General features: G+C 44.7%; 1 protein-coding gene and 1 non-coding gene across 3 annotated transcripts in view; one reads left to right on the top strand and one right to left on the bottom strand.

Moving 5' to 3' along the window:
- The first annotated feature begins 3,049 nt into the window (after window positions 1-3,049).
- Window positions 3,050-15,730, top strand: part of IFT43 (intraflagellar transport 43) — an 88,053-nt gene continuing 75,372 nt past the window's right edge. Inside the window, exons 1-2 of one of the 2 annotated variants that reach the window (XM_060004149.1) lie at window positions 3,050-3,108; window positions 5,824-5,916. In XM_060004149.1, coding sequence (XP_059860132.1) covers window positions 3,055-3,108; window positions 5,824-5,916 — 147 coding nt within the window. In that variant the 5' untranslated portion in view covers window positions 3,050-3,054. Of the gene's footprint in view, window positions 3,150-5,823; window positions 5,917-15,730 lie in introns of both variants that reach the window. The other variant, XM_060004150.1, reaches the window with a different exon arrangement.
- Window positions 11,613-11,685, bottom strand: TRNAE-CUC (transfer RNA glutamic acid (anticodon CUC)). The gene has a single exon. It is a non-coding gene; the product is annotated as a tRNA-Glu (tRNA).

Here is a 15,730-nt window from a genome sequence, read left to right as displayed (position 1 = left end):
TCTCAGCCTAAGCTTCTAGGTCTTTTCCCATCAAAAGCTTAGGGAGGGCAAGCCACCATGCCCGAGCCCGTCCCCAGGATTGTCTCTGAATTGATCACTTTCCAGGGACTCAGCGCTGCTCCCTGCCACCCCAGCCCACCTCGCCCTAGCCTTCCAGACCCTTCCTGCGAGGTCTGGTTCCTGCCCCTGGCTCATAGGCAGATTCTCTGCATCCCCAGGGCCCTGGTTGATCAGTTTAAGTTGAGGACAGTGAGGCATAGACCCATTTAAGAGGCTACACTGCTTGTGAGTGGTGGAGGTGATATTTAACAAGGGCTGTCTGGTTTGGAAGACATTATATTTATTTGCATAAAACATGAGGAATCCTAAGTGTAGAAAGCTTAAGGTAACTTGCTTTTGAATTACTTTTAGGTCATAGAGTCAGTGGGTGTCAACACTGAGATTTGGACCCAGGAAGTCTATTGCCAGAGTCTATGCATTTAACTACTGTGCTCTACTGACTCTGGAATTCAGCTATCATTTGAGAAATATTTTTGACGTCTACTTATATGCCAGGCACTGTTCTAGGCTCTGTAGATGCAACAGTGAACAAAGCAAACAAAACCATTCTCTTATGGACTTCACATCTAGAAGTGGCAGTAGGGCCGTGGGAAATGCCATAAATGAGCTAAATATGTAAATAATGTAGTATGATCAAAGGTGAGTGCCACGGTGGAGAATGAAGCAGGGAAAGAGGAGACAGAGTGCCTAGGCTGGGGGGACGCTGCAATTTAAAATCAGAGAAGGCCCTACTGAGACCTTCAAGTAAATACTTGTAAAATGAGAGGGAAAATTATTAAAGTGATGTCCTTCTGCACCCCACCTGTACCAAATCAGAGTCTACAGGGACGGGGCACTGACACATGTATTTTTAACAAACTTCATGTTACTGGGTGCCAGTAACATGCACCAGAGAAAGATACTTCAGTAAGATCTGGCGATTCAGGTGCCCAGCAAGGTTTGGAAAGCCCTACTCCAGGGCTTCTGTCTGCCCAGAACGTGCACCCTTTGCTTTCAGGAATTTGGGGAAGAAGTGGGAGCGGAGTCTTGGAAATTAGCTCTAAAGTGGTGGTGGTGTGGCTATGAGCAGTGGAAGGAAAATAGAAATGGAGTCGGTATTGCTAAGAGCTCTCTAAAATGGAACCAGAGGCCTTTGAGGAAGTGTGAAGTATGTGAGTCTCAGCCTGGATAAAATCTGACCTTTTGACCACTTACTGTCCTAATGAAGGCATTCAGAAGATGTGCCAGAAACTCAAGATAGTTATCAGACCCCTACCTTATAATACCTCGTGACAGCCTATCTACTGATCAGACGCTTACTCTAAAATAACTCATGATTCCTTAATGACAAATATTTCCTTTCTCGTGTCAGAGTACAGCCTTGTGGCTTTTGCCTTTGTAAGCCCCTGACCCTTTCTCTTCCCTGGAACACTCTTTTGACTTTACCAGAATCTGTGTCTCCTGAATTGCAATTCTTAAGACCCCCCCCCCAATAAAGCTCTTTATTCTTTGCTGCCTCGATATTGATTATTGTTCAACAGAGATCACAAGAAATGGAATAATCCAAAGATTAATCCCTTCTTCCTCATCTGGTGCCAAGGAAGAAGGGAACAAGGGCTTCACTGGAGCCTATATTTCATCCATCCTGGGTTTTTGGCAGTGAATGTTTCTTCAGGTTAAAATCTAACAGGGTATTTTTCTCACTGAGAATCAGAGTTCGTGAGTGAAAGATTTTAGGGGTAATCTCTAAGAGCCACTACAAGGGAGGAAGCTGAGGTCCAGAGAGGGCTCTGCCTGGCTACACAGGTAGTTAGCAGCAGAGCTAGGATGAGGCTTCAACTCTTCTGACATCCAGGCAGTACTGTTGTTGTCACGGGCATGCTAACGCATAGCCCTACCCAGTAAACATGTATTGATAAATGGTTGAACTGAATAATTTACTAGGCATTTAAGAAATCCTGCATTCCTGTTTTAGAGTCATTAATCCCACTTCCAAGTCCTCGCTTTTAAGAGGTAGCCATCTAAGCCTTACCCCAGGCATGGTGTTGGGGACATTGTTCACTTTCAGGGTCATGAGCCCATCTTCTGGGGTCCCGGCTGCGGGTCCTCAGTACTAGGGACTGGTCAGTGGCATTGACGTGGGGATCTTACATGGAGAGTCAATGAAGACTCAACTCGCTTGTCCCATTAGACTGGGAATTTGGGGGCCGTCTTCCTCTGCTGGCCCAGGAGACTGGCTGGCACCCAGTAACATGCACCAGAGAAAAATTCTTCAGTAAGATCTGGTGTGAGAAAGCACCTGGCTCTGCTGCTTAACACTCAGGTGATTTTCCTCAAGGCATTGCTCTGCACCTGAGTGTCTTCAGTTGTTGAATAGAGATACTGCTCCTGCTCACTTCATGGGGTCTTGGAGGGATTACTTGTACTTTTGAAAGTTATTAGTACACAGGTTTTTGATGTGTTGCTTCAGCGGCTCTGTATTCTTGAAGGCAGAGTTTATGTATATCGCACTTTTCATTACAAATCATCTATTGGCACCTGACCCTCTGTGTGCCTGTTCTTTCATCTGTCCATTGGAGACAATACAACTTGTCTTGCTTCCCACACAAGGTTGTTATGCCCTTCCCATGAGCTAATAACTGTGAAGGTCCTCTGTACATTGCAAAGAGCTTTACAAATGGAAGGCATCAGAAAAATTACTACTATTACTAGCAGTGCTTTGCACTTGACAACTTATGTGTTTGAACAGAGCTACAGATGTAGGCAGTTTCTAAAGACTAAAACTGTTCACTGTCCCACAGGAGCACCCTTATCAGGATTTAATATCTGGAGATTTTTTCCAGATGTCAAAAAAGGCAGGTTTAGGATAGGTTTGGTTTAAATTGGAGGTTGGCACGTAGACTCCAGGAACGATGCGGCGGACCCTTTAAGTATTGGGATGGAAGGGCGGAGCCGTCGTCAGGGACGCGACTGGGCCGCTGGGTTTCCAGGAAGTGACGTCAGGCGGCCGCAGAGATGGAGGACGTGCTGGACCTAGGCGAGGAGCGGCGTCGCGGCTCGGCCACCTCCGTGAGGACCGACTCGGGGGGCTTGGGGCCAGGAATTAGCGGGTGGGGAGGAGCGACCCCGCCGGCCCCGGCTTCCCTGAGTCCCCTCGGCCCGGCCTGTCCGTGGCGGCCTGAGCGGGCCGGCTCTGAGCCTTGCGGGGGTGAGGTCGGGGAGGAGGCGGCCTCCCTTGCCCCGCCCCTGAGGCAGCGGTGAGCTCCTCGGCTGCTGGCCTAGGGTTTGCTTTCTTTAAAATCCTCAAAGAGTGGAAAACAGATCCTGCCCCCGCCGGCCTCTGGGACCGGTGGGAAATTTCCCAGCTTCTCTCCGCTTTCTGGAGCTCCAAGTGCCAACTCCCCTAGAATGGACAGATCTGAGGGTGACTGGAGGGGCCCTGGCCAGAGTCACGCTTGCACTCATCCTAGTGCTTTTCCCTTGGGACATCTCATAGCAGAAGTTGATGTAAAAACCGTACTGTTTTATGCATGGAAGGAAGGAAGGCGTTAGACAGGGAGGTCTTTTCTTGCCACTAATCCTCATGGGGAGGTGGGCGTTACCTCAGTTTTATAGTTAAGGAAATAAAGATTTATAACGCAGGGGAGTGGCTAGGTGCTCGGGGGACCCAGAGGTCAGAGGGCGTATAAAGCTGTTGCATGGGTTAAAAAAAGTCAACCTCCAGGAACCTCGATTTCCTTATGTCTAGAATGGAGATGTTAATGTCTACTTAAAGGGGTTGCAGTGAAGATGAAATGAGGCGTGCGTGGAGAGCATTTAACACAGTGGCTGGCATGTGCTAAGTTATTAGAAGAGGTTAGCGACTGTTGCTTCTGAGGCTGTGATTTACCCAAGCTTATATATAAATAAGCTGAGCTAGATTCAAGACCCAAGTTCAGTGTGTGTGTGTGTGTGTGTGTGTGTGTGTTTTAACTCCAACACAGCCTCATCAAGCCTTTTTACCTTTAAAATTATCAAAGATGACAGTCACTAAAAGATTGGCCCACAGGGCAGGTCTTTAGTTTCTGCTGTGGAATCTCTACATGTTTTGAAGTGCCCTAGTAACATCGGAGATCCTCTAAGTAATTGGAGAGGAGATATGAGCATTGGGAGCAAATTGTTCTACGAAGAAGCAGGTTGCTTGACTGACCAAGGAGAATATTATGTCACCAAGCCTTTCTGATATGTGAGCTTTTTTAGTACCAGGGGCTGTGAATGTAGTTATAAATTCATTCTTTCAGCAAATATTTATTGAGCCCCTTCTGTCTGTCAGGCATTGGTTGTCCTAGTTGCTCGGGATATACCAGTGAAAAAAACTAAGTCCCTGCCCCTCATGGGGCTTACATTTCAGTGGCAGAAGATGAACAATAAACAGACTATAGATTTAAAACATATAAAACCAGGTAGTAAAGTAGGTTTTCTGCCAGTCATTCCTGTGGATTTATACAGGGTCTTCAAAAAGTTTAAAACCTTAAAATACTTGACAATTATTAGAGAAACCGTCTACAAACAGCATTTAAAGACAAGATCCTTGAATTTTTGTTTGAGCACAACTCACTGCATGTAGTATGCCGTATTCAGAAACCCAACGTTATGATAAATGGAAAAGGGCAGCCATAGGTGAAGGAGTGCAGTTGTCTGTCTTGGGAAGAAAATGAGCTGCTTATTGTCAGAAAGATTGTTTCTGTCATCCCTGAAACCTAAATGATTGATTAGAATTTGACATGTAAATACTACGTAAGGGTTTTTATGTAGGTATCATGTAACCGCTCTCAGTTTATTGATGCAGTCAGGTCTTAGAACATCTTAAAAGAAATTCCAGCAGGGCATAGTGGAAGGAACTCAGGATTTGAAGGTAGAAGAAGATTTAGCTCTTAGATTTATCTGCCACTTAATTGCTTTCCTGGGTCTCAGTTTCCTTATTTGTAAAATGGCCTGAATCCCAGTCACTGTTACTGTGAAATCAAATGAAGCTACATCAAATGAGATCGAAAAGTGCTTACATTAATGCTGGCTTTTTTTTTGTTTTTTGAGAAAAATGTAAACATTTCACCACCCACTAGTCTGCCTAAAGAATGTTTTGTGTACGTGCTGGGAGGTATTTGAGACACAGAGCCTCCACCCCAGCAGGGCTTTGGGAAACACGTGCAGATGGTTCATTTGATGACTCAGAATTTGAAGTGGTCTGATGTCCAAAGCTAATGTCTCAAGATTCTTGTAACATCTTTCCTTTAATGACTGTAAGTGCAAATCCAAGTAGTGTACACGTCAAAGCAAATGCTATCTGTATTTCTCTGGTTTCAGTTACCATGGAATTTCTTTCCCCCCCAAATGCCTTTTGGATAACTATTTTCGTGCCAAGCTACAGCTTTGAAATTAGGCCTTCATAAAATCCCGCATAGGAACATGGGAGCCTTGACCACACTCTTCCTGGGCTATGGCATGAGGTCCCTGCCCCCTCTAGAGGAATTTCTAGCTGCATTTCTTTGGGTAGAAAAGGTCTATGGCCATTAAAAGAAAACACTGTGATCAGTACATGAATTTCCTGCTCTACTGTATAGAACTGACCATGGGCACTTTGTTTTAAGGGTTTGGAGCCTTTTCTAAGTATATACTCAAGTTGCTCAAATCCCATCCTCCACCATGTCATCATAAATCCAGTCCTTGCTTACCTTGGCAGGATTGTCTTCCTCATAGTGGCTCAAAGACGTTTGGGTCAGCAATGCCCCTCATCTCTCCTTACAGGGAGCCAAGATGGGGCGCCGAGCTCAACAGGAGTCAGCTCAAGCCGAGAATCATCTCACTGGCAAGAATTCCTCTTCGACTCTGACTGCAGAGGTGAGTGTTAAAAAATTCTGAAGAAATGCACTCTAAGAGTTAGCGATTACTCAGTGAGCAAGGATTTGGTATTTCATATTTTTTTCTCCTTCTTCTCTTTAATGTCAGCCTTCCTCCTATCTTGATTTGGGAATTCCCTTCCTCGGCATTTGTCCTGTTAGCAAGAAGTGAAAGAGGAACTTTTTTCTTTTGATGCCAGAGTAGTTTCTGTGCATTGCTTTATATTCCCAGTGAAGAAGTTTTGTACGTTAACTGAAGCAAGGGACTGGGAGGTTTCAAAATCCAGCCAAAATCCGGGTTTTTATTCCTGCCAGATAAACGCCAGGGAGGCATGCTGGTGACGTAAAGTTGGATTACACAACTGGACATTTGCTCTTGGTGGTGACCTGCGCTTTCTACAGTTTTCAGGCAGGAAGGGGATCCGTACTGGCCTTACTTTCCTGGAAACTTTTCCAAGTGGCCTGGAATCGTGGGAATTTATCCAGCCTCTTTGCAGAGGGTGGGTAATCTTGATGAGCATTGCTTTTAATGCCAGGGCACTATTTTCAGCGGTTTACTCAGAACTTCTTTTCACCCTCCTCTGCCCATTTGAAAAAACTCTGCCCTTTTCAAGAGCTGGCTTCAGGGTAATCCTCGCTGTCAGCTCTTCCTAACTTCTCCAGGCCGACTTAGGGCTGCTACTTCTCAGTTCCCATAGTACCTGTTATAGAACATCTCACATTATGCACTAATTTTCTTTCTATGTGCCTGGCCCACTAGACAGTGAGTTTCTGGGCAACAGGCAACCTGGCTTCTCAGTTGCCCAGCTCATTGGCCTACAGTAGATTTATAACAGATGAGGGCATCTCTGCTGGGAGGCCTTATGGGCCATGCAGGTGCCCGAGTACAGCATGCTGGGGACAAGATACAGACACATTTGACTTACATATCACATAGGTAGGAATATCCTTCACTTTCATCAGAAATAAGATATCTACCATGTCTTTAAGTGTTCCACATGGACCTTTAGTTTATCTTTCATTTTCTCACTGATTTTAGAAATATGGGTACAGAGAATCATTCCTCCTCTCAGATAACAGCCATGCCAACACAGAAAAGCTGGTGACTGAACCTTGGCCTCATTGCCTGAAGATGGCAGGGAGAGACTGGGGGGGGATTGTGGAAAAACCAGAGGCCACATGTACCCTCCAAAGGGTAACCACTATCTAGCCACAGCCAGCTGATGCTGTGGGGAATATAGGTCCAGTACTGTCAGCTCTTCTGATTTTTCCAAGAGATGGCAGTCTAAAATTTTATGTGAAAGCAGCACGGTTTTAGAGGTTAGCGACTAATTATAAAGGTTAAATCACCATATGGGCTAGATTAGGGCTGAGGGTTGTCAGTTTGTGACTTTGACCATAGCACCTCCATTGTAGAGCTTATTACATTGTATTCTAATTATTTATGTGCCTGGCTCCCTCAGAAGATGTGAGCTTTTGGAAGGCGACGGTTGTGTTTCACCTTTGTCCGCCTTTGTTTATCGCAGTGCCTGGCACAGAGCAGGCATGCCATTGACACTGCAAAGGGTGAGGGGGTGAAGTACATAGTGTGTGATGAGGGGCTCTTAGAAGCTAAATAAGAGCGTCACAGGGTCAGGGGTGGCAGACTGTGGCACACTGGAGACACAGTTAAGGGGGTATAATGGAGTGAGATAGTGAAAGACGATATACTAGACCCAACCCTGGATCTCAAGGAGCTTGAACTGCATGGATGGGCAAGCCAATGACTGGATCAGTGGAAGTCTACTCTTGGCCTTTGGAGGATCCGTCCGAACACCAGATCATTAGTTCATTTATTTAACAAGTATTTACCGAAGCTTACTGTGTGTCAGGCACCATTTTAGGGGGTTGGCATATTTCAGTGAACAAGAGCCAAATCCCCTGCCGTAATGGAACTTATTTTCTCGTGATCACTGGCAGTCACAGAGGCTAATTACAAGCCTACCCAATTGTGAAGGAGGTTATAGCCACCTTAGTGGTGAGGTGAGTGAGTCTGAGATGGGCCGGGATGTCCTGATGGCCTTGAAGCCTCTGTGGCACCCACACCAAATCAGCTACCAAGCTGGGGTCAGTAGGCCTGGTTCACCTACCTGTCCCATTCCCCTCGGCTCAAGGGAGAGTCAGTACTGTGAGCACCTAACTCCAAAGTCGCAGACTGTGATGAACCTGTCAGGGTTTCAGCCTTTCTAGAATACCTACTTATTTCTGCAGAGGCATGTACCTTTTTTTTTTTTGGCCCCATCTGGTCCTTAGTATTTTTTCTGGAAGATGATGAAAAGTCATTCTGGGGACTACCCTGGTGGCACAGTGGTTAAGAATCCACCTGCCAGTGCAGGGGACACAGGTTCGAGCCCTCCGGGAAGATCCCACATGCCACGGAGCAACTAAGCCCGTGCGCCATAACTACTGAGCCTGCGCTCTAGAGCCCGCGAGCCACAACTACTGAGCCCACGTGCCTAGAGTCCGTGCTCTGCAACAAGAGAAGCCACCGCAGTGAGAAGCCCACGTACCGCAGCAAAGAATAGCCCCCGCTCTCGCAACTAGAGAAAGCCCGCATGCAGCAGCGAAGACTCAATGCAGCCAAAAATAAATAAATTTATTTTTTCAAAAAAAGAAAGAAAAAAGAAAAGTCATTCTGTTCTTCACCCAGCTGGTGCCTCTGACAGCAAAATGCCAGTCAGAATTCCAGGATTCCTTCTCTCCCTGAATTGAGGTTTAAAGCAGCGTGGGCAGCCTCCCCTGGGGCCAGATGCACATTGTGCTGTGTGGGCCTTTTTGGCTGTTTCTTTCTAAGATTAGATTCTAAGACTTATGTGTGTGTGCCCATTTACATTCCAGTTCTGAATGTATTACTTGATATATTTATTTTTGTCCTTTCACTGACTATATTCTAGGATGAAGCTATTCATGAAAACGTAAATATGGTACCTGGGGGCTGTCAGACATATTGGAGTTACTTTAGAGTTATATAGGAATTAGTTCAAGCAAATGATGATTTTAAAGCGAGCTGGCGGGATGGGGAGCTCCGTGGAGGAAGCGGAGCAACTTCCAGGTGTGCTGGAATAGCGGGAAGGCGGGCTTGGCATCTGAAAACCTGGGCTTGAGCGTGGGCTCTGCTAATTGCCTGGGTCTTGAACAACTCCACTAATCTCTCTAATCCTCCATTTCATTATCTGTCAAACAGTGGTAACAATACTACCAAGCTGATGTGAAGATTAAGTGAGATACTATTTAAAAGCACTTTAGTAAACGGAAAGGCGCTACATGTACAATGTACAAATGTTCATTCATTCAGTAAGTAGTGAACAAGAGAATATTTGGATGGAGCTTTGCTCTTGTTATTAAAGGGCCGCACAGAAGGAGGATGTGAGCCTGAGTCTCTTTTAGAAGCGATTTGGAAGTCTCTCCAAGGGTTGCTACTCATTTCTCCACAGGCTGACTAGTAGTGATCTGAAGCAGGTTTTGTGCTTCCAGATGCAGCGGGCATTCCTCCTGAAGGGTGGATAAGGGCACAGGCCTTGCGGTTAGACAGCCCTGGGCTGAAATCCTGGCCCTGCCACATGTTAGCTCTATGGCTCAGCAAGTTACTTAACCTCTTCAAGCCTCAGTTTCCTCATTGATAAAACAGGGTTAGTATTACGTACTTGATAGGGTGGCCAGAAAGAAAAAACAAGGTAACAGGTATAAAGAAAGCCCTTAACCCAGTCTGACCCATAAGTGCTCAGTATATAACTGCTCACCATTATTGTCTCTCCAGAGCTCGGGTGTTCTGTTATTGTGCCTTAACCCTGCTACGGTTAAAAACTGGTGGCCTTCATGCTGAATTTTGCTACAACTGTGTCTTCTTTGACCTGTACAAAATTAAACATTTTTTAAAACTTGGTTGTTATTATTTCTAAATTAGGAAAATTTACGTGAAAGTCCAGATTTGGGGCCCCTCTTTGAAACCAGAAGTTCTGGCACAGCAGGAATGCTGGGCTGGCATCCCACATGGCAGCAGTTGGCTGCAGCTGAGAACGGTGCTTGCGTACGCTTGGCCTGCCCTGTCCAGCTCACCATTTCTTACTTGAATACACCTGGTCAGATTTACTCACATCTGATCTACCTGGCCCCTGTTTCCATTCAAGTTAAAACTCCTGCTCTTTTAGGATGGATTGATTTTCAGGTATCCTTATTGGCATTGAATTTGGCTATATGCATCAGAAACTCAGCCCCAGGGTTTGGAGCAGGCAGGAGTGATTTTTCTCACAGCAAGAAGTCCAGTGGAGGGCAGGGTGGGTGCGGTCACTGGAGAAGGTCCTGCGTTACCCTCACCCCGTCTAGACACTTGCTCTGCCATCTGGAACTTGTAACTTGTTCTCATGGTTGCTGACATGATGGCTGGCTGTTCCCCAGGGATCCAATCTGTATTTTAGGTGAGGAGATGGGGAAGAGTGGAAGACTTCAGGGTTCATGCCAACGAAGTGTGTCCCTTCTTATCAGGAAAATGATAGCCAGAGACCTCACCAAGTAGACTTCTAGTTACATGTCATTGGTCAGAACTGGGTCTTAAAGCCACCTAAATTTCAAGGGCTTTCTCAGCTGGGCACGTTGCCACACCCATCACATTGGGGTTTTGGGGTTAAGGAGAAGAGGAATGACTGTTGAGTAGGCAGTTTGCGACTGACATATCAATTTAAAAAAAAATAGAATTTATACAGAGTTTGTTTTTTGTTGTTTTTTTTCTTATAGGCTTGGGTATAAAAGGAAAGAATTATTTTTAGTAGCAAAAAAAATAAAAATAAAAAATCCACATTCCTCTCCCGTTTTCTAATTTGGGGTTGTGTAGAGTTCAGTGAAAATTTATATGCCCTCAAGTTCCAAGACATCTGATGCAGTTGCCTGTGTCAAATCTTGCCTCGATCTTTTCCTTCTTCCTGTTTTCTCAGTAACCCCTCGGGGCTTTCTGCCTGGAGGATACCTGTGGCTCAGCCCAGGTAATTAGACTCTTCCTCCCTCTCTGAAAGAAGAGGAAAGGTCTCTTTATTGCTTGGTCAATCTGTAAATTTTCAAATAATTTCAAAGAATTTACCTGCCTAATCATACTGATTAACCAGAAAGATGAACTCTTCCTGTAGTTTCACTAGCTCAGAGTTGATTAGCGTCATGCCTGCTTCTTTCAGGTTGTTGTGAAGGTCAAATTAGGTAATGCACCTAAAGGTGCCAGCACACAGGCACCTCTCAAGAAACGGTAACTACTAAGAAAGTTTATGACTGCATCCCTCTGCTTTTTTGTGTTTGTTTGTTTTTTACCACCTTGTTACAAATCAGGCTTGGATCCCTAGATGCATAGTTCAGTTAGCAGTTCAGGTTGGCATTACAATTATGGAGACTTTGGTACCATGATGAGCATCTTCACATCTGCAGTGAATAACTTTTTCTGGGCAGAGCAGCTCTGAGAATTAAACTGGATTTCTATGCCTGAGCTTTCACCTTCTGTAATTCAAATGATGCTTCTCCTACACAACCTCAAGAAAAGACCTGGACGCTTTCTACCATCAAGTTACACTACCATACGCTGAAGTTGGGAAAAAGGAATCTCAGGGCAAAACCTCTCAGGACTGGCCTGTTTTTTGTTTTTATTTTTGGGGCTGCCGCACGTGGCTTGTGGGATTTTAGTTCCCTGACCAGGGATTGAACCCAGGTCCTCGGCAGTGAGAGAGCAGAGTCCTAACCACTGGACCACCAGGGAATTCCCTGGCCTGTCTTTTGGATGAGCATTTCTCACTTGGGTCTAAAGCAGTTTGTAGCTTAACTTCCATTTTGCAGATTGTCCTTTTAATAATAATAATTATAGCTGACATTGGGACAGTTCCTACCTCTCTGTCAATTACACACACTAGCCTATTTAAGCCCCGTGGTAACTCTTAAAGTAGTTACTGTACTTATTGTCTCATTTTAGCTGTGACGACACTGAGACTTCAGGGAGTCGAGTGACTTGTCCACAGTCATTCAGCTGACGTCTGGCTGTACTCCCTGAGACTCCAGACAGACTCTTAAACACCACCTAACTTTTCCTACCTGCTGGGTAGTTAGATGCACAGACCTCCCCGTAGAGAAAGGCTTTTGGCGGGAGCTGAGAGACTTTTGGGTTTTCCTCTTGGAATCCTTTTGGTGAGGGAGTAAGTTCTCACTTGATTATCCTTATTCGTCCACTTGTCTGGAAAAGTGTTTGAGACACAGCTGTTCTCTTTCTCTTCCTCCTCCGCCCCCCATCTCTTTGGTGCTCCTCCTAGGACGCAGAACTGACACTCAGCCAGATTCTCTTGCAGGAATCTGAGAAATGCTGCTGGGCTCATGTTCCCAAATTAGGCCAGTTTCCTCATCCCCCAGCAGCTCTACTCAGCTGGAGCTTCCCTGGCACGTTGCATTACGTCTCTTGCCCTCTGCCTGTTCCTGACTGGTCTGCCAACGGGCAGTTATTTTCAGCCCAGCTAGGGTTATCTGCTGACCCTTTTTGGTGACATTTTTCTTCTTTCTCACAAAAATAACTTTCCTAGATTAGTCACATTTTTCAGCCTTTTTCGTAGTCCCTCTCCAATGGGCTGGATTGAATGATGCTTCTGATAACGTCGTAGGAGAGGGATGCGGGGAATCCGACGTGGAACCCGTTGACGAGGAATGCGTTTTCCACACTTCATCTTTAGGTCATGCTCCGTATGCCTCACTTTTGAACTCTCCCTCGGGGTGGGCAGATGTGCATTCCCGACCCATCCCTGGGGCTGGCCACTATGTGGGCGGGAACGTCATCCCCGGGGTAGATCATGCGATTGGAAATAGCGTCTCAAGATTCTCTTCCAGCGCTTACTCGGTCTCTTTCAGCGCTCCATCCAGTACGATGCCTCGTGCCTCCTTCTACTGTGTATTACGTGTAAAGCTGGCTTCCTACCAGAAATATGGTGCTTGAAGATCACTTAAAATTCTCTCCCTCACCTGTGGGGAGGGTTAAGTCAGAACTACACGGAAGAGTTTATTTAGCTCAGTGCTCCCTTAAGTTAACCACTGTTATTATCTACACAACCTAAGAAGTAGAAACGATGATCATTTTGTCTTTAATCCCAGCTCTGCCAATTCCTCGGTGTATATTCTAGGCAAGTTACTTAACCACTCTGAGCCTGTTGCTCATCTGCTGAATGGAATAATAGTAGTAGCTATCTCCTAGTGTTGCTGGAGGATTAAATAAGAGAATGTACAAAGCTTTTAGGACAGTGCCCGCCGCATGCTATTATCGTCATTAACTGTGTCACATGAGAATTAGAAGGTATTTTCAGTTTATCTTCAATTGCCGTTCTGTTCAAGATACAGAGATATTCTTATTTCATTGAACTAACTGGCTCTTAGGGCAAAGAAACATTTGGATGAAAAATCCTTTTGGTGAGAATTCTTTGTGCTGCTTAGGACCCATTTTGTATGTCTCCTTGACTAGTTGTTTGCTAATACCTTTTCATCTTCGTTTCAAAATCTAACCCTCTGTCTAGAGATTGGCTGTCTTTCCAAAGAGTGATCCTTAATTGCTGACTTAACATCATTTTGTTGTTCTGGGGCATATGGGTAGAAAAATGAGGAGGGCAAGGAGTGACCTTGGTGACCTCAGTGACCTTGGAGTAGAAGGTAACATCCATTCATTTCTTCATTCATTTGCTTATGAAACTTGATTGAGAGCTTTCTGTGTGCCAGGCATTGTGCTTGGCACTGGCAGTACAGTGACAAACCAGACATGCTCCCTGTCCTCTCTGAACCTCGATCTGAGGGCTGCAGAGAATTAAGTGCCAGGTGGGGGTGAACACAGAAAGATATGCGAATGCCTTCATCGAGCCCTTTTACTTTTGGGGAAATCTGGAAAGGTTTTCTAGGAAAAAATCATGTTTGAGTTGAGACTTGAAGGATGACTAGAAGTTAGCCAAGGGAAGGGGCCAGGATGGGCCAAGGAGGGGAGAATATTCCAAGTAGAGGGATGAGCATATGCCAAGTTTTGGAGGCCAAGGAGAGAGCATGGCACGTGGGAGTTGTTAGTGGAGCAGTTGACCATACAGGCGATGGAATAGTGATCCTCAGTGACTTTTGCAAGCAGTGTGATGTTTTTCAAATATTCAAAAACCAGCCCCCTTGCCTTTTTTGACAAATGAACCATGTGAGACCAACATTTCTTATATGACACTGAAATAATTGGTAATATTATGAAGTTTAGACTGTGACCTTTCAATATTTTTCTAGCATTGTCTTTCATTGATGCATCTTCAGTGCAACCATTACACTTCTCTCTCTATGCGTTTATGTTTTCTGGTCAGGAAACCTCTGAGAAGTGCTTGAGTGTAGTATTGATGGCTTGGAACTCTTCTGGCTCATCCTTTTTAAGGAGGGGCTTAGTAGATCAGTAGTTTGCAGTGTTCACACTTAATTTATGTCCTAAAAATTCCTCGGTTCCTCTAAGGATAGATTGTGTGTGTGTGTGTGTGTGTGTGTGTGTGTGTGTGTGTATTAGATCCTGGTAACTCTAGGAGAGAAATCATGGAAGTAATTTTGAATTAGTCGTGATCTGAAAGGATTTAGAAAATGTCTTTTGATTTCACAAAATAAGAGATTGTCACCCAGATTCTAGTAATTACAAGTGTATGCTAGATGCTTAATATAAGTATGTGTAAATGGATCAATGATACAAGCCCAGTTAGTAGTTATTACTAGTGCGTTGCCTCAAGTAAGATGAGAATACCTGTTGTAGTCTTCTCAGTGTTCCTAATTTGCATACACATGATTAACAGCCATAGGTCATACCTGACCCATTTGGTATGGGTCAGATATGGAATCATAGTATTGGAATTCGGTTTGACTTCTTTGGGGGTAAGTAGACTACTGGCTTATATTTAGAAATTTTTTTTTTGGCATGTGAAAATTTTCATGGTAATGATACTTTTGTTGCAATGAAAATTGACTTATATTCAGGCAAGGTTCCCAGAGCAAAGACTTCTCAGAATCTTTGGCTGTAAATAGTATTCTGTTAGGAAAAAAATAAATTGAGAATTAGAAAAATGGCTTAAACCACTATAAACTCTCCTGGACTGAGTCAGTTGCCTCATAACTGGTCTCTCCTTTTGTATTATTGCCCTCCTGCAGTCAGCTCTAGTGGTTTTATAAAATACGCATCATTCATTTCACACTCAAAACCCTTTAAAGGACACCCATTGCCCTTAAAACAAAAAATCCCAAATGCTTACTTTGCCCCTTTGTGATTTGGGTCTTCCTATGTATGTCTTCAGCCTCATTCACAGCGGCTACCTTGTGGCAGTCACAGGGAGTCGTTACTTTGCTTGTACAGTTCCCTATTCTGGTTCCTTAGAGTACTGTAATTCCACAGAATAGAATAGAATAGAATAGAATAGAACAGAATAGAATATTCCCTGGAATACTTACCCATGCTCTTTGCTGGGCTGACTCCAACTTCTTCTTTGGGTTCAGCTTGAATATCCCTTCTTCTATTTAATGAGAATATTACCTTCTCATTTAACTTAGCTCCCCGCATTGTACTCTGGTAGTGTTTTTTTGTTGGTGGTGGTGTTTTCTTTTTCTTTTTTACTTTTTTTCCTGTCACCCCAACCGCGGCTTGTAACTGTATGTCTGTGTAATTATTTGGGTCCCTCTCCCTCACTAATTGCACACTCCAGAAGCTCCTGTTCGCTCCCCTGAGCCTGGCACTTTGTAGGTCCTCAGTGAATGAGAACCAGGCGTGGAGCATGCTGTGT

This window comes from Delphinus delphis, chromosome 2, assembly GCF_949987515.2.
Source record: "Delphinus delphis chromosome 2, mDelDel1.2, whole genome shotgun sequence".
NCBI classification, from domain to species: Eukaryota; Metazoa; Chordata; class Mammalia; order Artiodactyla; family Delphinidae; genus Delphinus; species Delphinus delphis.
The sequence above is the reverse complement of the archived record's forward strand: the minus strand, read 5'-3'. Positions and strand labels throughout refer to the sequence as shown.